The sequence below is a fragment of the Clarias gariepinus genome, chromosome 14 (genome assembly GCF_024256425.1).
Source record: "Clarias gariepinus isolate MV-2021 ecotype Netherlands chromosome 14, CGAR_prim_01v2, whole genome shotgun sequence".
Classification (NCBI taxonomy): domain Eukaryota; kingdom Metazoa; phylum Chordata; class Actinopteri; order Siluriformes; family Clariidae; genus Clarias; species Clarias gariepinus.
This window is the reverse complement of record NC_071113.1, coordinates 5,402,938-5,423,664: the sequence shown is the minus strand read 5'-3', so window position 1 is coordinate 5,423,664 and position 20,727 is coordinate 5,402,938. Positions and strand designations below refer to the sequence as shown.

The 20,727-nt window shown below is 40.9% G+C and overlaps 1 protein-coding gene across 1 annotated transcript; it reads left to right on the top strand.

The window, feature by feature from the left end:
- Positions 1-870: 870 nt before the first annotated feature.
- sox9a (SRY-box transcription factor 9a) lies at positions 871-3,647 on the top strand. The gene is made up of 3 exons (XM_053511668.1): positions 871-1,597; positions 1,918-2,168; positions 2,342-3,647. Exons 1-3 carry the CDS (start codon positions 1,143-1,145, stop codon positions 3,010-3,012), a joined length of 1,377 nt encoding a protein of 458 aa, XP_053367643.1. The 5' UTR covers positions 871-1,142; the 3' UTR covers positions 3,013-3,647.
- The last annotated feature ends 17,080 nt before the right edge of the window (positions 3,648-20,727 follow it).

Here is a 20,727-nt window from a genome sequence, read left to right as displayed (position 1 = left end):
ATATAGTATATTAAAAATCTCTCTCTCTATATATATATATATATGAGAGAGAGAGAGAGAATTAGATTTTCAACCTATATAGTTATGTTTTAAAAAATAAATATATACAGTATATATACACACTTTATCACTTTATATACATGTGTGTAAATGCACTCAGCTTTGGCATCAGACAGAGCGCGCTTGGAGTGTGTGTGTACTGCTCGGCTCGCGCATTAAACACACACATACACACACACACACACCAAGCGCTCGCGGGGTTTTCTTCGGGTGTCTCGCGCCCCCTATGGGTCATTAAAAACACCCCAAAGCCCACAATCACTGCGGATTTGGAAGCGGGCACGGTTTCTACAAACACAACTTGTGTGTTTACACGTCAGGAGGAAACACATAATAACTGACACACCGGGCTGAGATCACGGAAACCGTGCTGTCTGTTATTCGGGTAGTTTTTGTCTAAAAAGTTATTTTACACTCTGAATAAAAACTGTCCTTTGTGTCATCACAGGGGACCAGCCGCTGCGTCCTGCAGTGAGAGAGAGAGAGAGAGAGAGAGATCTTCTCCATGTAGAGAGAGAGAAGGAGCGAGAGAGATGATCTGATTCACTCACTCTCAGGACAGAACATACACTCGCATCACACCGGTTCTGTGTGTGTGTGTGTGTGCGCGCGTGAAGCTGAGCGGAAAGTGCGGCTCTGAAGACGTGAGTGATCGGGGGGGAGGGGGAGGAGGAGGATAGGGGGTTGGGGGGGGTGGGAGTGTCGGATTCGGAGGCGTGACGCGCGCGCAGCTCCGCGCTCCGTCCAATCACCGCGCGTGCGTTCTTTTATAAAGAGCGCGCGCGCCTCTCGCGCAGCGCAGGTTTCGGACTCCGCTTGGAAATTAAAGCCGCAGCACGAGCGCGCGCGCTCTGGATCCCGCGAGAGAGTTCTCGTTATAAAACACTCCGCACGCGCATCAGTGGATTTCGGTCTCAAGTCTTGAGGTCCAGCTGGAAACAAAAACTAATATATTTATATAAAAGAAAAACTTTTATTTATTGAGGGGTCGGTGTCGTGCGCTGAACGCGTGTTAGTGAGTGAGAACATTTTCTAAGGAATTTTCAAGTTTTTGTTTTTTTAAACCCCGAATAGCGTTTCGTATGAATCTACTCGACCCCTACCTCAAGATGACGGACGAGCAAGACAAGAGTCTGTCGGACGCCCCGAGCCCGAGCATGTCCGAGGATTCCGCGGGGTCTCCGTGTCCCTCCGCCTCTGGTTCTGGCTCGTGCTCGGACGTGGAGACCGGCGGTGGCGTGCGCGCGCGCGACGTCGGCGGCGAGCTGAAAAAGTTGGACGGGGAGGACGAGCACGAGAACAACGAGAAGTTCCCGCAGTGCATCCGCGAGGCCGTGTCGCAGGTGCTTAAGGGCTACGACTGGACGCTCGTGCCTGTGCCGGTGCGCGTGCACGGCGCCAGCAAAAACAAGCCGCACGTGAAGCGGCCAATGAACGCGTTCATGGTGTGGGCCCAGGCCGCGCGCCGCAAGCTCGCAGACCAGTACCCTCACCTGCACAACGCCGAGCTGAGCAAAACCCTGGGCAAGTTATGGAGGTAGGTCTGCTGGGGCAAATCAGCCAAGTTCTGTTAAAGCAAAGGAAACATTTCTACAAGATCCCAAAGATGCAGGGGCGCGAGATTCTCATGAGTTTAAAGGTTTAAAGACAAGAAAATCATCACTCAGCAGGGTTTAGTCTGATGGGTCAGGTCTAATAATGCATGCATGCAGTCTCAGTTAATAACTCCAACAGTTAGAAGAGTCGACTGTTTCAGTGTTCAGTATTAATACCACAGCATTTAACGTTATAGATACGTTGTTATTGTTGTCATAACAAAACATTATTTCAAATATTCACTTTTTGTTTTCCGGTCAGATTGCTGAACGATACAGAGAAGCGTCCATTCGTAGAAGAGGCTGAGCGCCTACGCGTGCAACACAAGAAGGATCACCCCGACTACAAATACCAGCCACGGCGAAGGAAATCAGCCAAGAACGGTCAGGGCGAGGGGGAAGAGGGTCCCGAGCACACGCACGTCTCCACCAACGCCATCTTCAAAGCACTGCAACAAGCCGATTCTCCAGCATCCAGCATGGGAGAGGTGCACTCCCCCAGCGAGCAGTCAGGTAGGCATGCAACGCCGCACAATGGAGTTCATTTCATGTATATAAATGTAAATACGTTATTATTAAATTATTACATGTTGTCATTGGAAGGTAATATAATTATAGAACCAAATTGTTATTTGATGGCAATTGTTGTTTCAGATGTGTTTATTTATACTGTATTTATCACGCAGGCCAGTCCCAGGGTCCCCCGACTCCGCCCACCACCCCCAAAATTGATGCTCAGGCAGGCAAAAGTGAGCCAAAGCGTGAGGGACGCCCATTGCAGGATGGCATCGCAGTTACCGTTGGCTCTGGCGGGCAGCGTCAGCTTAACATCGACTTTCGCGATGTGGACCTGGGGGAACTGAGCAGTGACGTCATCTCGCACATGGAGAGCTTTGATGTGGCCGAGTTTGACCAGTACCTGCCACCTAACGGGCACCCCGGGCACGGATGGATGAGCTCAGCGGCCAGCGGTTGGATGACCAAGAGCCCCAGTTCCAGCCCTCAGGTGGGTGCTACCAGCCCTGGTGAGGATCAGAGCCAGCAGAGAACAACGCACATCAAAACAGAGCAGCTGAGTCCTAGCCATTATGGCTCCTTCAACCTGCAGCACTACACCACGTCCACTTCGTCCTCTGCCTTCCCATCATGCATCAGCCGGCCTCAGTACGACTACACCGAGCAGCCAGCCGGCTCCGCGTCCTATTACTCGGTGGGCCAGGGCTCGCTTTATTCCACCTTTAACTACATGAGTTCTAGCCAGAGGCCCATGTACACCCCCATCACCGAGACCCAGTCAGGCCACAGCCCCCAGCACTGGGACCAGCAGCCGGTCTACACACAGCTCTCCAGACCCTGAGAACACACACATGCACGCAAACACACATACACATGAAGAAACACACGCACACAGAGACACACACACACACGCACATGCAGTGAGATTATTTTACAAGGCTGATGGCCCACATCGAGACCCTGCATCACTCTTCCTGTAAAGCACACACTTGAATACTCACCAGAGGAAGACTGAAAGAAAAGCTGGACTTTTAAAAAAAGAGCAGCTCACGACGTGCCTTTTTCATCTTTAAAATCGCCTGATGCCAATTAGATATATATTTTTAGCCTTGATTGCGAGAAAAGAGAAACATTTTTCTGCGAAAAGAAGAATCCTCTGTGAGGACTTAATTAATTATTGTACTTTAGTATGTACTGTGTATGTTTTCTTACCTTTTCCAGAGCTGATAGGGATTTTATTCTGTAGGGAAAATGGATTCTTTCTTTTTTTGTTAGTTTGTTTGCTTTTTTTTTTTTAACTAAACCACTCTTAGCCGTTCTGCCTAGTCATCCTCATGGTAATTTTTATTTTTTAAATAAGCCTCTAGGATTCTGTTTGCTTCGCTAGTGGACCTTCATGCCGTCGCGTCCTACATTAAGTTCACTTTAATTATTTCTTGTATTTATGATTATTAAAACTCTTCCTGATGCTTTAGAGTGGTGCTTGTTAAATGTTTTTGTATGACATGTCTGCCTTGTGCACCATCAGTGCCTGGTCTTGTGGGTTTTTTTTTTTTTTTTGTCAAGGTAGAATGTGCAGCTGAGAATTTACTTAGTGCCTGACAGTGGCAGGAAGTGACCTTTGACCCCATGTCATTATTTCCAGTCAGCAGTCATATTGGTCTCATCTTTCCACCCACCCTGACCCCTTTTCTCTCTGTTACGTCTTAACCTCTTCTAATTTATTTATTAGTCTTAATTTTATTTCAGATTAATTAAATGCAGTGTATTCATTAATACTGTAAGCAACTAATTATTTGTCTTTGAAAGTTGCCTTTTCTGGATATTGTAACGTTTATTCCAAGTCATTAAACCAGAAGGGTTGCTACTTAATATGGTACAGTTCTGTAATCATCGTGTTTATTTATCTTATCTAGATGTCTCTATTTTGAAATGTTTATTTGTCTCTTTTTTTTTTTTCTTCTTTTGTGCTAGCCAGAATGAAGTACTGTCAAGGCTGAACAAACTGGAACTGTCAGCTTTCCTTCCGTCAGGAAGTTTTTAAAGCTCTGTTTAAAGCTGTAACTATTGTGTGTGTGTGTGTGTGTGTGTGTGTGTGTGTGTGTGTGTGTGTGTGTGTGTGAGAGAGAGAGAGAGAGAGACTGTTTATAGAGATACCAGAGATTTCACATCAAATTTTTTCTAAGATTGACCTTTTCCACGCCTCATATCTTATTACTTGTTACATCTTTGTTCCGAATGTTTTTCTTTCATCAGATTTAACATAATTTTCTTTAAATAATTGCATTTTTTATTATATTTGCAATAAAAGTACAAAAAAGTTATTAAAATAAAAGTGTTGCTTCTGTTTCTTTTAAGAACTTTTAAATCTAGAAACAAAATAAATATATAACCATACTTCAGTTCTTTATTATTTTGGCAGTTGTAGGATTTAATATAATAGAATTGAGACAGAACATGAAGTGAAAGATAAATATAAATATATATCCTTGCTTTGTCAAGTTATTGATTATAATTTTTACTTTTACTTTGTTTAAAACGTTTGACTTTAGTAAGCGATTTGTCCTGCTCGGTGTGGAGCGATCCGAGTAAACCAATCCATCGCCGAGCACCACACGCACACACACACACACACCTTCATACAGGGGTAGTGTGCAGTAGCCATAGCCTGTCCACCTGCTGGAATGATTTGTGGAGGTGGAGGAAATCCCACATGGAGTACAGTATAAGATAAGGATCATTAATCTGATATTACACAAATGAAGTTACATTTCTTGTTTATTGTGATTCCTTTTAGTTTAGATTAGTTAATAAGTATTATTATTGATGTGAATTACAGAGTAATAATTAAAAGTATTAAGATGTTAACAGTAAAAGGTTTATAGATCCTAATGCACAGAAGTCCAGTGAGAACAGAGTATATAAAGCTCTAAATGTTCTCCTCCATCCCGCTCGTCTAATTCCTCCTTCACAGAACAAACAGATTGAATTCTTTTCCTCTTTTAAAGGTCAATAAATGGAAATCCTGAGACACTCAGAAAGCAACATCTCAGTGTTTTTCTCCTTGCGGATCCCGACACGGTACTGAGTGACACTTTATAAACGAACGCGGAGTAACATGACACGAGGCTTCATCTTCTGCTTCCTCATCGGAATGAACTTCACCGTGCGACGGGAATGTCAGCCGCGAGTCGCGTACTTCCTAATGCACCGCTGTACACTTTCACTTTATTACACCATCATATTATCTTTCTGCCTTTGCAAGTTGAGAACGTGCTTCCTCGCCTCCCGCAGTATTTACAGAGTGTGTGATATGTTACACACATGCTAAGGTGAGCAGATGGGCCTTGGTGGATGTTTGGCTGAGGGAGCGGTCAGAGGTCAACCGTCGCCAGCTGTTCCACAGCAGAAGGGTTTGTTATTTATGTTTTCATATGCACCAGTTTCTCTTTCTCTCTCTCTCTCTCTCTCTCTGATATAACACTAAGTTAATGATTATGCTCTGCATTTATGCTCCGGTTTATATTGACAGACAGACAGACAGACAGACAGACAGACAGACAGACAGACAGATAGACAGATAGATAGATAGATAGATAGATAGATAGATAGATAGATCCAGCAGCAGTAGAGACAGAAGTTACTACAAACTATTAAACATAGAAATCACGAGAAAAAAAAAGACATACTGACATAACACACACTGAAGGCTTCGTACTGTACCATACACTAGGTTATGTCAAATTACTACAGTTAAAGTTCATATCTTTGTATCACAGCACTGCTGATTTTGATTGATAAGTGTCGATTGTGTTGATTCTAAGTGATTATTTTTTATAACTTTATATAAATTTGCTTGTTCACACTTTACTATTTCTGTCGTTGCAGAGCAGCAGCAGCTTGAGAAGATCCTGAGGGCAGTTAAACTGAGATCAGAGTGTGTTACAGCCATGACACAGTCAGAAAGCGTGCAGTATGTAGAATATAAACAGTGAACAGCAACGTGAAAAGCACTTTATTACTTTCGCAGTGTCTCTGGGTTTTCATTCCTTGACCCTAGAAAGAGGGAAAATGCACAATGTTTCTACTGTGATGGGAGAATCAGACATAAGTTTCACTTTTTTCGTTTTTTTCTTTGCGTTAGGATCTAAACCTTTCACTGTTAATATCGCAACAGATTAAGCCTATGAGTTTAAGTTCATAATACTGTTCTTCATATTAATAATAATATTTATTAACCACAGCCTAACTAATAGGAATCACAATGAACAAGTGATGTAAATGTATCTCCACCTCCGCAAATCACTCCAGGAAGTGGACACTCTTTGCTAGTGTACACTTCCCTGTGTGAAGGAGTGTGTGAATGTGTGTGTGGTGCTCAGCGATGGATTGGTGATCCCAGCACAGCCTCCACCACACGGAGCAGAACGAATCTTTACTGTATATACACTAGAGTTTGTCACCTGGTGTTTCAGCATCTGATCATTTCAAAATTGTCCAGTTTGTAATTAATTATTAGTTTTGTTTTTCATTTTTAAATAATACTATAGATTATTCCAGAGTAATTTCTTTTAGTAATCCTTTTCAATACTGGTTGACCACAGTGTGTTCATTAATGACTAGGAATATAAAGTTATATAGGGTGTAATGATCTCAGCTGGAAACCATAAACTGTATAAAACACAGAATCTCACTGTATTTGATGTCGTTCCAAATTTGGTACCTTTTACTTTCATCTACACTTCTACTGTGGTCATCAAAGATATCAAGACCTCTCATGCCATGTGTTATAGTTCTCCCTGTGCACAGAGCAGGTGATGTCACTCATCAGTCTCACCGACCTGACTGAAGAGTTGTGCCAGTTAGAATCAACTCAACAAGTGGAACAAGTCTGTGGAAATTCTCCAGTTAGTTGTGTATCTTCAGGAAGCAGTCAAGCAGGCCCGGGTCGAGCACGTGACATCAGCGTCCCGTACTGCAGATGTCCTCTTGCTCAGCCGGATCCAGCAGGTTTTAAAAATAAATAACATTGTTCAAAATTTCATTGCATTAAATAAATGATTCATATTATATTTAGTGTCATTATTTACACATTTCAAGAATGTCATTAAAACGTTGAATTTCACTTCTTCTTCTTTTTAAATACTTTTGCCATCAGTGTACACTGTATCTGTTATACCAGCTGGCCTGGTGCTGGAGGCCACGTTTACAGTCTGGACTTAAAGTCTTTCACTGTACAAACCTCTATAATGGATCCTTTCTCTCTCTCAGTGTTAAACCAGTACCAGGTCCTGACAAACTTCTGTGTGTGTGTGTGTGTGTGTGTGTGTGTGTGTTCATCCTGATACTTTACTTCTGCTTGTGCATGGCTCAATTTATACAACTGATACAACAGTTACAACGCTCTGCATTTCCCCAAAATAGAACTGTCGTGTGTGTGTGTGTGTGTGTGTGTGTGTGTGTGTGTGTGTGTGTGTGTGTGTGTGTTTCAGCAAAACTGCTTTGTGAAAAGGTCATATTTTATTATTAAACGTGCTATACACATTTAACATGTTAAATTAAAATGATTTTGTTGCGATTATATTATTTAATTTTATAATGTCAAAATGATATGCTAATGGCTAAAAAAAAAATAATTTACCCTTAGGGCTAGTTCACTCTTTTTTTTTATTATTATTTTGTACAACAATGCATCACAAAATTTAGCTGAAAGTCATAGTAAATCATGTCATTGTCTTCGAAAGTTACTGGATATTTAGTACAAATGTGTGTTTTTTTGCCAAACAGCAAGTTCTAGTTAACCATGAGGATATTTTAAAAAAGAGTTACATTTCTGTATTGTAATGTACTTACAGCTCCTCAGACTTAAAGAAAAATTTGAACTATCACTTTAATATTGAAAATAAAACATACTGTAGCTGTGTTGTACTTTATAATGTTAAATTAAACAAGAAAAGTTTCTTTAACATATTTTTTTCCTGAAATCATATTTTTTTTATATAAAAACATTTATGCTACAAAATTAATTAGTTATGCATTGATTTAGGAAGTATAATATTTACGTCAATTTAAAAACTGATACGTCAATTTAAAAACTGATCACAGTAATTCTCTAAAACAAATATTAGATATAAAGAAATTGACACATAACCTACACATTGGTTGACAATCATGCAACATTGCATTCAGAACTGGCATGACATGAGCGGGAAATGTACACTCTCTCTAAACAGGGCAGTACAAAGAATAAGTAAGAATATAATCTTTTTTTTTTTTTTTTTTTAATAAATTTAACAACAGTGGAATAGTGCATTTTATTTGTACAAGAAAAGCCAGCATACATGTTACAATTGCCTAACCTTGTTTTAATATTGAGCATCTTAATGAAGTTGTGATGTTAAAATACATTGTACTGTAAATCTATAGGATGTGGTGATCAGGTGCTATTTTATGAGCTTCCAGGAGAGATCAGAGGTCATAGTGTTCATTTACACCACATATGGTATCTTCTCTAACACTTCCTCTCCTTTTTCTTGAGAAAAGCATTGACTCTGGATCTGTGAACTACATGCAGTTGAATCCAGTCCGATTTTCCTATGAACATGATTTCTGAATCTAATTTCAGCATTTTGAACTTCCAACCTTTTTGGAGACGAGCAGATAACTTTAATCACTCGGATGAAGTGTTTAATTATTTATACCAATTTAAATAAGCTGAAATGGAAATTATAGTAGAATAAACATATTTTAGCAAACGTGAAATTCATACTGTTTTTCTGCTATTATAATACATCACTGGAGGCAAATGTATTAACAGATCAATGTCGCAGTGCATATAGTACTTAGTTCCCAGTGGAAATATAGAAATGTCTAAAGCTTGTTGTCAGTTCTGGGTAGTGAGCACATCTGTTTGGCCGTGCTGACTGAGATGTGAACCGTCAAGAGACGAAGAGAGGGGTGGGCGGGGTGGGGGGGGGGGGGTTGTTTGGGGAGCGAAAATGAAGGACTGAGATGACTCTTGCAGAAAGACGTAAGCTGTACCATCTGAAAAACCCATTAGAAATGGTTCTCTCTCTCTCATGATGGAGGAACGGTGGCTTTTTCAAAAGCCTGGCTGATGAAACCGGCTTTCACATGGCTTGTTTTCTTCAGTCTGGTACAACGTATGCCAAACCCTGCTGAGGGCGGTGTCTCTGGCTCTGTCCATCCCCCAGAACGGTCATCATGGTCGTCGTCATCATCACCTCTGCTGCCAGTAGATGTGCTGCCAGTGTGTTCCCACTGCTTAAATCTTTCTACCAGTAAACCAGTGGTCACATTATTTAGGTTGAGGTTTTATTTAATGGTTAAAAGGTTTGAAAAGGAAGATCTATTATATGCCCATGAGGATTTTTGCTCATTCAGGTCAGTTTGAACGATCAGTGTTTACAAATGACGTACTTTAATCTCAAAGATTGAGGTTCCTCAGATGAATGAAGAAACATCTCCACTAGATATGATCTGTAACCTTACCCTGTACCACGATGAATACATTTCATCAAGTTATAAGTATTTCAATACCTTTGATCATAGAAAAGTTAAGATTCTTGCACAACCACTTACAGACATGTATAACCCTGAGATCTCACTCCCTTGACCCACCACCTCACGCCCCCACCCCTCTCTCCGGGTACTGCCGAGCGGAAGTGGGAATGGTGTGAGCGGTGCAGCTCGTTCCTCATCCCGTAGGCAGTTTTCCCAAGAGAAAGGCATTAATATTCCAAACAGGCAGCTTGCAGAGACTCTCTCCCCTCCAAGCCCAATGGGTGGCCCTTTCAAATGCAAAATAACAACACAGAAGAAGATTGGGGGGGAAAGAGAGGCGAAATCTGGCAACTTCCCAGTCCGGTAACAATATAGTTTTAAAAAGTTCCAAAGAAGAGCACAAATGTTCGAAGATAACCGAAAACTGGGATTAGACATGTAGGTTGAAGCTGAAACTTGGAATAAATAAATATACAAGGTTTAATTAAGAATGATTCTACAATGTGCATGTGTGCGTGGGTGTTGGACACAACATATCCCTGCGTATCGTTCCAAAAAACACCCACAGAGAAAATATTCTGATGACAAGGAAAGCGTAATTATTCTGTGGCCTCATTTTTCATTGAAGGGGAAAAATACAATGTTTGAAATTATTCGGTCTGAAGAGAACTCATTAAAAACATCAGGAACAGGCGTTTGCCAATTCACTGAAAGTCTTGGGGTGAAACTTGTTTTCTTGTATTTTTTGGTATACACAACGTTAAGTAATCAACGTCCTCTCCGAGCGTTCTTCGTCTTCCCTTTTCTGATTCACGTTACCACTCCAACTCTAGAAAAACGCAGCGGCCTCCATCCTACTAACCCCTCCCTTCGCCTCCACATCACATCATCCCATCGTCATTGTCCCCCAGGAGCGCCACAAAAGGGACCGTTTGACCTTGGAGCACGAACCCATTTCCTCCCTTTTGAAAACGGTGCAGCCCGCAGAAAGCTTTGCACTGCCTCAAAGGAAACTGTACATCAATACAGTGACAGCCAGCCAAACATTTAACAAAAAAATGAAAAGAAAAGAAGGAATAAAAAGAAAAGGAAATGCACGTCACACAAGCTGGAGTCAACAGTTTGTTCATCTCCTAGCAGCAGATACGCATAGGACAAGATGTTAGCAAGTTAGCAAGCTGAACCTTTGGTATAAAAGATGAGGAGTGTTAGTTAAAGTCAGGTTCAGGGATGAAAAACACATGTAAACCTCTCAATTCTTATGTATTGTGGTGAATCAGTGAATGTTAATATTATTGTTAATATTCTTTAAGCCATTAGAAACATTTGCATTTCAAAAATGCACAGTTTTCATTTTCCCCTGTGTTTGAGTTACAGTAGCACAGCATTAGCCATAGCCTGCATGGTACGTTACCTGGCCAAAAAAGGTCACACAATTCATTTGCCTTTAGCTTTGATTACGGTATACAGTACGGAGGCGAGCTCATGTGTGAAAATGATTCCTCATGCTCCCAGAACCACCCTTTTACTTACTTAATTTTATTGGCATATAATGTTGCTGAGTCCTGAGGAACTGAAGGAACTCCAGATCATAATGCCGCCTGCAGAGGCTCGTACAGTGGACGCGATTGCATGATGGGTGCATCGCTTCTTACCCTGACACACACATCACTCTGGAATGATCTGGAGTCATTAGACCACATGACCTTTTTCTATCGCTCCAAAGTCCAATCTTTATGGTCCTTAGCAAATTGAAACATTTTTCTGATTAGTCTCACTAACAAGTGTCTCACTGCACAGCTGTTTAGTCCCAGTCCTGTGAGTTCTCATCACATTGTGTGCACATAGAAATGCTCTTACTTTCTCTATTAAACATTGCTTTAACGCTGCAACTTTACCATCATTTAAGTGATCCCGATTCATGATTTTTTGTTGGTGTTATTGTTGTTGTTGTTGACAGTTTAGCGTTGTCCGTCCAGAAATTAATAATGTCTTGCACAGTTCTTAAGTCAACCCCAGTCATTTAAAATCTTCTTAGTGGCTATCTTTGCATGTATGCAGTACTTTGCAAAAGTTTTGAGCCCTCCATTATTTCTACATATTAAATGAAATTAAATGATGTAAGTTAAATGAAAGAAAGGGGAACAAATGTTTTACTGTGACAGGCTGCAAAGTGCCTAAGAATACAATTTATCCAACTTTATGTAACAACCTCCGAGGCAACCTCATTTCCCCTCTCGTCTGTTCCAACCACTCAGCATTCTCCATAGCAAATATAAACAAATTCATGCTTGAATGGTTCATAGGTCAGTGTGTGGTTTAACAGACAGAAAACAGTCCTCTAACACTGGTCAGGTACAGGGACTGGCCTAAACATGAGATATACAAACTTGCCAAAGAGCTGAAAAAGTCCTTCAGGAAGCCTGGAGAACTATTCCCCAAGACAACATAAAAATACAAGAACGTCTGGCTCTTTAGAAGTAAAATATGAAGAAATCAGGGCTGACACAATACTGTATATTACTTTTTATATGCGTTTTTCAAAATGTAATAGTTTAAAACCGAACAGGAGCTAATAATGACATGAGCACGCTAGCACTGGGATGACCATCACTCTCTCCTAAATTCTACACACACACACACACACACACACACACACACACACCTGACTCCAATCAACTTATTTAGCACTACATGGACTCTAGAACTTTGTGAAGTAATTGCTCAGCAGTCTGTTGTCTAAACGTAACAAGCCAATGTTTATACTGTAGTGCTGGATATTCAGCTTTTTTTATCCTGTTTTGGCCCTGTTTATAATTCCTGTCTCTGCTTTTGATTGCCTGTTTGCACATCACCTGAATCTTTGCCTTACTCTGTTTTTGGATTTCGCTTCCTGGTTTGGAATTTTCATTAAAAATCGCTAACTGAAATTGCATCTTAGCATTTTTCTGACAAACAATTTCTTTTCAATCATATCTCTATCCTAATAGCAGATCTGGTTCTTGTAATTTTAATGGAACCAGAAGCGATTAATAAAAGGATGCTTTATTTACATCCATCTCCCATTGGGGAAATGGTTCTGTGGTTCTTTTACTTGTTCACTAAGGAAAGAGACGAGATGAGGGACTACCTGAGCTTGTTCAGAGGGTTTGATCAAATGAAACGGGTCAGTGTTGAAAAGCAGAACCAGAACCTTTTTTTCCATGACCAAGAACATTAAGCCAGGCCTAAAAGTCCAATAGTGATCACAGGAGAGACAGATCCCGCTCCAGGTATAATAGACTTCACATGGTAAAAGTCAGAAGAGCAATTTGGGAATGCCAGTTAATCTAATCTTTGGACTATGGAAGGAAACCGGAGCACCTGGAGAAAACCCACCAAACCCCATTCACACAAACCCCAAGGTGGGAATGGAACCCGAACCCTGGAGGTGCAAAGCCACAGTTCTAACTGCTAAACCACCGCGCTGGCGCTTTCAAAACTATGTTGTATAAAATGTAGAGTTTAAGGGAGCTGAGTGTTGTATGTCGCGCAGAAAAAAATTTTTTACAGCTTCTTTTCCAATGGAAATAAACATATTGTACATTTTGTACTTTTAGTTCTAATTTGAAAGTATTTATGGATAGTGTACTACCTCTGGCTAAAAATTATTTAATCACCACACTTAGAGAATCTTCATCCAGATTTTTCTGCTTTATGGCAAATAAACCAAAAAGATAGTCGTCAAATGAAACAATGGTAAGGATTAAGAACAGTCTAGAGTCTAAGAAGACATCAGTGTAGGGGGAGAAATTTCACAGCGATAGGACTTGACAATGAAAAATGCAAACTCAAATCAGCAGAACGTGGCACAAAATAAAGAAAAAAATGCGAACCAGCATTCACACCTACTGTAAAGATAAAAACAACAAGGTTAGTGTGGAATAAAGAGAAATATCCACGCTGTAGTGTACAGTAGATGAAGTGATATTCAGCGATCAGCACCGGAACAGGAGATGTCCAGTAACATCATGGAACTTGATGAAACCAACTAAATGTCCTCATTCATGATCTGGGGTCGCATGTCATGTACAGGACCAGGGGAAGGGGAAGTGATCGTTTTACTACATCTTATTTAATCAATAGAAAATAGTTTTGTTGATGAAGTCATTTATGATGATGATAATACATTTTGTCACAGAGCAAAGAGTGTTCATTTTTTTCTCCAGGAAAGACAGATCATCTCAAAGACGTAGCCAGCAAACAGTCTTGATTTCAAACTGATTGAAAATGCATGGTGGAAATTGGTGTTTAAAAAAAAGGCCCAGTATAAGGCTCCATTAACCTCTAATGAGGAAGTTGGAATGGAGAATTATAAGGGACCTGATGAAGAATATTATTTTTCATTAATAAAGTCCATGCCTTAAATAATTCAGGCAGTCATAAATGCCAGAGAAAAAGAAAAAAATTTTGTTGCTCTTGGTGATGATGACGATGATGAAGGGGGTAAAGATTAGGGATGAGAATCACTAGGGACTTCCTGATAAGACATTATGATGATCCGCATTGCTGATTTGATTTTTATTGCCATTCTGTTAGTGTCACATTTTTATCAGTATCCTAATTTGATGTTAATTTTTTTTTAGATTTTGTCATAACTCTAAATAAACTGAACAACTAAATCACTCTTACCACATAGAATGCCGTACAGCCTGCCAATGCCTGAACAGTTTAGAGAGGAACAGCAAAGTTTTACCAAAAACAATAAAAATTAAATAGAGTTTGGAGTCAGTGTGGCGATGCATGAATTGCCACACAAAATAATCACAATCCATAACTGAATGGATTTTTTCCCACTTATGATGATGTTGATGATGATGATGATGTTTTCTTGATTATTTTCAAAGCTTTATGGATGATTTTTTTCCTCTACTTGATTTTGAAAATGTTTGCCATTAATTAAACTTGTACTGCTGATGTCATGTGAAGGGCTCTATTGTTCTTCTAAGGAGGTCTTAACATGCTGAAAAAGTCATGAAAATCAGCACACAGGTTGGAATCTGCTGGCATTAGGACGCCTGAGACACTGGGGCCTGGGCGTGGCCCAAGGCCTTCACAGGAGATCTTGCTGCATGGCTCATACACACTTGCACGTGAACATGTAAAACCAGGTAGACATTTAGATCTCATTGAGCTGAATAACTTGTGCTATTAATATACATAATATGAATATCATGAGCTCAACTGAACAGGAAGTCAGTTACTGTATGTTGGGTTTTTTGCAAAATGCACATAATGGAATTTGATATACTCGTCCTAGGAGATTCATACAATCGCCACCAAACTGGGCCAGAATAATCTCAAGACATTGAGGATACAAAATTGCAAACCTGGTGATGATACAGGCGTGAGGAACGTCTGTGACACGCTCACCGCGCGGGCTCCCACAGTGCCCACCGTCTTTCTGGTGCACCCGGGTGATTGGAACGAGTTTAATTTACAGGAATTTAAGGAATGTTCAACAAACACAGAAGGATCAGCTACCGAACAAAATTTGTTGTATGTTTGTCTTTGGAAGTTGAGGTGAGGCTTGTGTTTCAGCCAACTGTGCTAACACAGACTGAGGCCTCAACAGAAAAGCATGACTCATCTAGGTTTGGAGCTGCAGAGATAAAGCTGTCTCGTGCAAACCATATGACCAGCATTAGAGAAATCCTGAAAAAAAGCACACGTAGAAGTGCATGGGGTGTGAAGTTAAAGAGTTTATTTGGGTTAAAGGGAGTCTGGTAGGCGGAGCTTCAACAAGGCTGACTGTTTGGGCGAGAGCCTTTCACCATGACAGGCAAAAGACTTTATGGGCTTTCGAGGCGGGAGAAAATGGCCAGCAGCGCTGTGTTATTTCACAGTAGGATGCGAGTTCCCTCGGGACGTGCCAAGCACAGACGGCAAACCCACGTTCGGTTCAGGCAACCGCCGTCTGAGAAAAGCAGCATTTCCATTTCCAGTAGTGGACGAGGTATCAGTAGAGTGCCAGATCCAACTTGCAAATTGTTTGGCTTCAACTGTACGGATTATATCCTCTCTCATTTAGATGAAAATGACACAAAAAAGAATGCAGTTATAGAAAAAGTCCTGATGCTGTACAACTGTAACCCACACACACATACATACTGTATACACACACACACACACACACACACACACACATGAAAATGTGAAATTCTGATTTAATAAAGCTTCACTCCCTCGACACTGACACTGAAATTCAGCATGAAATGACTGACAGCAACATGCAGACGCCATCTGATCGGAAGTGTGATCCGCTAAACATGTGTACACACACACACACTTATACACACACACCCACAGAGAGAGAGAGAGAGAGAGAGAGAGAGGGAGAGAGAGAGGGAGAGAGGGAGAGAGGGAGAGGGAAAGAGGGCGAAAAAAAGAGTGGGGAGAGGGAAAGAGAGAGAGAGAGAGAGAGAGAGAGAGGGAGGGAGGGAGAGAGGGAGAAAGAGAGGGAGAGAGGGAGAGGGAAAGAGGGCGAAAAAAAGAGTGGGGAGAGGGAAAGAGAGAGAGAGAGAGAGAGAGAGAGAGAGAGAGAGGGAAAGAGGGCGAAAAAAAGAGTGGGGAGAGGGAAAGAGAGAGAGAGAGAGAGAGAGAGAGAGAGAGAGAGAGAGAGAGGGTGTTAAATGGTGAACATCCTGACAGTATATAAATCAGAAGGGATTAACACAAGCCATGTGCTGTTCGGTCAACAGATGCAGCAATTTATCACTTCCTTATCTCTCCCACCCATCTGTGTGTGTCTTATACACACACACACACACACACACACGCACAAACACATGCACATACACACACACACACACAGACACAAAATCCCCCCCCACAATCCTATATCTACACTCAAACACACTTAAGCAGATGTGTTTCCCCATGTCATGCCAACTGATCCACTTCTAATAATTTACTGTGCTTGTATGAACACACATAAATACAGGTGGCAAACTAAAGAGGAAAAAAACATTCAGTATGCTAATAAGGTGTTGGCCCACCAAGATCCAGAGGCCCTCGTGCTCTTTATACAGAATGGTGGAAAAACTACAACAGCAACAAGAATGCATTGAAGAACAGAAATCTGAGACTCCAGAGTGCCACAATTTCACCAAAACCAGACAGCTGAAGCTTGATTAAAGACCAGGCAATCTGTTTCCTGTATGGTTTTCCACTCTGTGTCCACTTCAGCCCAATTCCTGTTCTTGGCTCACAGGAGTGAAACCCAGTGTGGTCTGTTGTTGTGGCCCATGACCTCGAACATCCACAGATAGTGCAGCCTGTCTATGTCAGAGAGAAAAAATGCATGCATCATATTTGCAACACCTTCTCACTGATCCCCTTAAGGGACATAGCAGGAAAAATGGGAAAGAGACAAAAAACATCAGAAAAAAAAAATCTTTTTGGCCAAGACGGGTGAGAGCATTGACCTGGTCAGTGTGAGTAATTACTTGCTGTTTTTGTTTCTTTCTTTGCAAAGTAAATTGCAAAAATAATAAAAACAAGAAAACGCAATACAAAAAAACTGTTACAGTACCACGCCTCGGTGCGAGAGTAAAAAAATCCCCCCTTCTGCATCATGATTGGATATAAGGATGCATTCTCCTTTATGATTGGTTAGAATCCCCAAATTGTTGTGTTTTTAGCCCGGTTTAGCACAATATTTGTTAATCATTAAATCTCCATCTCAGTCTAAACCACGTTTATGGATAATTAAGTGATTTATGAATAATGATGACTCTTCAAAAAGATCTAATTGTTATACTGTTAGCCAAATTCTAAAATACAGTCTTGTGCATTATGATTGGTCACAAAAATTCAGTCTCATCTATTATTGGTTAGAAACTTAGAACATAAAGGTGGGGCATAAATTGTTTTTATGCGCAGGTTAAAAGAAAATAAATGACTAGAAATAGGACTCTGGGTTTTGTGAGATCCTGCAATGAAAGGACCATTCTCTCTCTCTCTCTCTCTCTCTCTCTCTCTCTCTCTCTCTTTATATATATATACTTTTAACGTTTAAACATGATGATAATGATAAATTTTCTTTATTCCATTGGGATCTAAAACTATGCTAATCCAGGTTTTTACAAAAAGTGAAATGCTCCCACTAACTGACAGGGTAAAAACTACACTGCCAAAAAAAGACAGACGTCGTTATGGACGTCAAATTATTGCCATCAATCAAAGAAAACAGTTAAGGAGATTTGAAATTACTGGAATTAGGATAAGAACGCTCCAAGACATTATTAAAACCTATAATCAAAGCTAAAGGCGGTCAAATGAACTTGTAGAGTGCATGAAGGACATTTTTCAGCCAGGCAGTGTATCTGAGTTTTGCCATCCTGTTTCATCAAGTGACTTGTAAAAGCCTCGTTGTCTTGGCAGAGAAGAGGAGAATGTTCATGAGCTCAATCATATGCTCGTGAAAAGCATGAGCAATGTTGAAAAAGAGGTAAAATTATTTATTACATATTATTCTTGTCTGTCCATTTCCTCTGATCTCTCCCATCAACCAGGTATTTCTGCTGGAGAACTATTGCTAACTGAATGCTATGTGTTGTTGTTTGTGTTTTTTATTTACACCATTCCAAAGAGACTAGTTTGAGTATTATAGACACTGCTGATGTCTTAATATCCTTTTTAAATACAGTTCAATGGTATCAAATGGCATAGTGCGTCAACATTTAACTCATTGATATCACATTCTTTGCCCCTATTTTGTTGGTTGTGTCATGAAGGGAGGATGTAGGTGTCTGTAAACACTATTTGATTAAACCTACGAGCAATACAAACACACAGAGCAGAATTATGATCAGGGCACAAGCAAAAGTCAGGCGATCAAAAAAAAGCCTAGTCTGAACTAAACCAGGCATGAGTCGAAGGCTCATTGTCAAAGAGACGAGAAAACATTTACATACACATTTATACCACTTGGCAGATGCCTTTATCCAGAATGACTAACAGAAGTGCCTTAAAGTCTACCAGTGATTCATCCTGATATGGTTGACCGGGTCATAGGCTAAGAATAAAAAAACTTTGTCAAGGAGTTATTTTTTAATTGCCTATTTAAGTGTTTCAGCAAGAGGCAGGTCACTGGTTACATTGTATAAACTGACAGCTTTTGGAACATCTAGAGGAAGTTATTTCCACCAACTAGGCGCCAGAACAGAGGATGGTCTTGATGCGTGCCTTCCTCATACTCTGAGAGATGCTGGGACCAGTCGAGCCATGCTAAATGATGAGGGGGAGCAAAGTGCAGTGTGTGATGTGCTAAGTTATTTGAGGTGAGGAAGTTCTGGCCTCCCACCTCAGACTCCGTGTGCATGAAGTTTGCATGTTCTCCCTGTGCTTGATGAGTTTCCTCCGGGAACTCCGGTTTCCTTCCACAGTCCAAAGACATCCAGATTAGGCTAATTGACATTCTCAAATTGCCCCGAGTGTGTGACTGAGCATGTGAGTGTGTGTATATGTGTGTACAGCAATGGATTAGTACCCCATCAAGAGTGTACCCTGCCTTATGCCTTAAGTTTCCTGGGATAGGCTGAGGCCCAGTATACAGGATAAAGTGGTATAGATAACAAGAGAGTGGGAGTTCTGGCCTGTTTTTGCCATTCTATACAAATAAGAGTGTTTAAACCTTATGCAGGCAGCTACAGAAAGCAGTGTAGTGAGCATGTGCAGCTGTATTCTGGATCCGCTTAAGAGGTTGAATGATGAAAACCTGCTGGGTTGCAGTAGTCCAGTCTCAAAATTACAAGTAACTATACAAGCATCTGAGTAACCAATGTCAAGTCCTTCTACTGTTGTAAAGGGGGGATCGACATGAGCAAAGACATACAAGCAAAGCATAAAAAGACAGGTACTTTTAGGTATTTGGTTATGTCAAGGTTGACCAAAAGATGAGATTATAAGCTTGTATGGGGTGATAAGGAGACGAGATCCTAATGGGAGTGATAAATCACCTTGAAGAAACAGCAGTTCAGGATAGCTGGCATTATGTTTCAGCTATTGCTGTATGTTTCTGCCAGGCATGCTGAGATCTGAGTAGAAACATGAGTGTCTAATAGAGAGAAGGAGATGATTTGAGTTTCACCCACACAGCATTGCTCTGAGAACCCATAGGAGGATTTGACCTCACCTGGAGTTTGAAACAGGAACAACCAGAAAACTAGAAAGAGCTTCAGCCCATTTACACAGCCAGCAATAACAGGCCCAACCCCCTTCTTGCCCCTGCAGGTCTGAACAGGGCCCCATGACAGTGACATCACACATGATCATCAGATTTATAAATTGGTGCCTCTTCATGACATCTGCCCACACCGATCTTACTGGATTGGGTGATTTGCTAAAGGTGTTAATAAACTTGATTCCAGACTTGGTTTGTTGGTTTATCATGAATCAAATGTCCACTGCCGGTGAGTCTGCAGGGTTTGCATTCCAGGGGGACAAAATTGATTGATGCAATAAAATTGGGAACTTGTTTCTGAAGTGTAAGTAGGAATTTCACACATATTGATTTCATAAGTAAATAATTGTGTCTTGTTAGTTGATAGCAAAAAAGTTTTTCAAAAATGCCAAATCTCCTGGTTCACCCTCCCTGGTTGACCGTTGGCTTGCAAGTGATGTCTGGGCAACAGGCTTACCAAGACCCCAGGTATCTCTAAGAACCCTTGCTAGGTTTTCTGACCTCTCACTATATACTTAAGGATACCAAAGTACCTAAAAACATGATTAAGGATCTGCTCTACTGTTTCAGGAATAGGTGTTTTACTCTATGATGGGGAAGATCTATAATAAAGTTTATTGCAAGGTGTGACCAGTCTCTTTTAGGGCATTAGTAGTGGGAGAAGTTAGTCGGTGGAAGGGTATGAGGCACTTCAGCTTGGACGCAAACTGAAAAAGACACCTGATGAACACCTTAAAACATGTTTGGCAACCAATATTTTCCCTGTTGGAGCTATTAGGTCTTCTGAGCAATAAACAATTTCTCCTA

Excerpts from the sequence above, each read along its gene's own strand:
- sox9a (XM_053511668.1), top strand. The coding sequence starts at position 1,143 with ATGAATCTACTCGACCCCTACCTCAAGATGACGGACGAGCAAGACAAG. Across the intron at positions 1,598-1,917 it reads ACCCTGGGCAAGTTATGGAG|ATTGCTGAACGATACAGAGA; the intron begins GTAGGTCTGCTG and ends TTTTCCGGTCAG. Across the intron at positions 2,169-2,341 it reads CTCCCCCAGCGAGCAGTCAG|GCCAGTCCCAGGGTCCCCCG; the intron begins GTAGGCATGCAA and ends TTTATCACGCAG.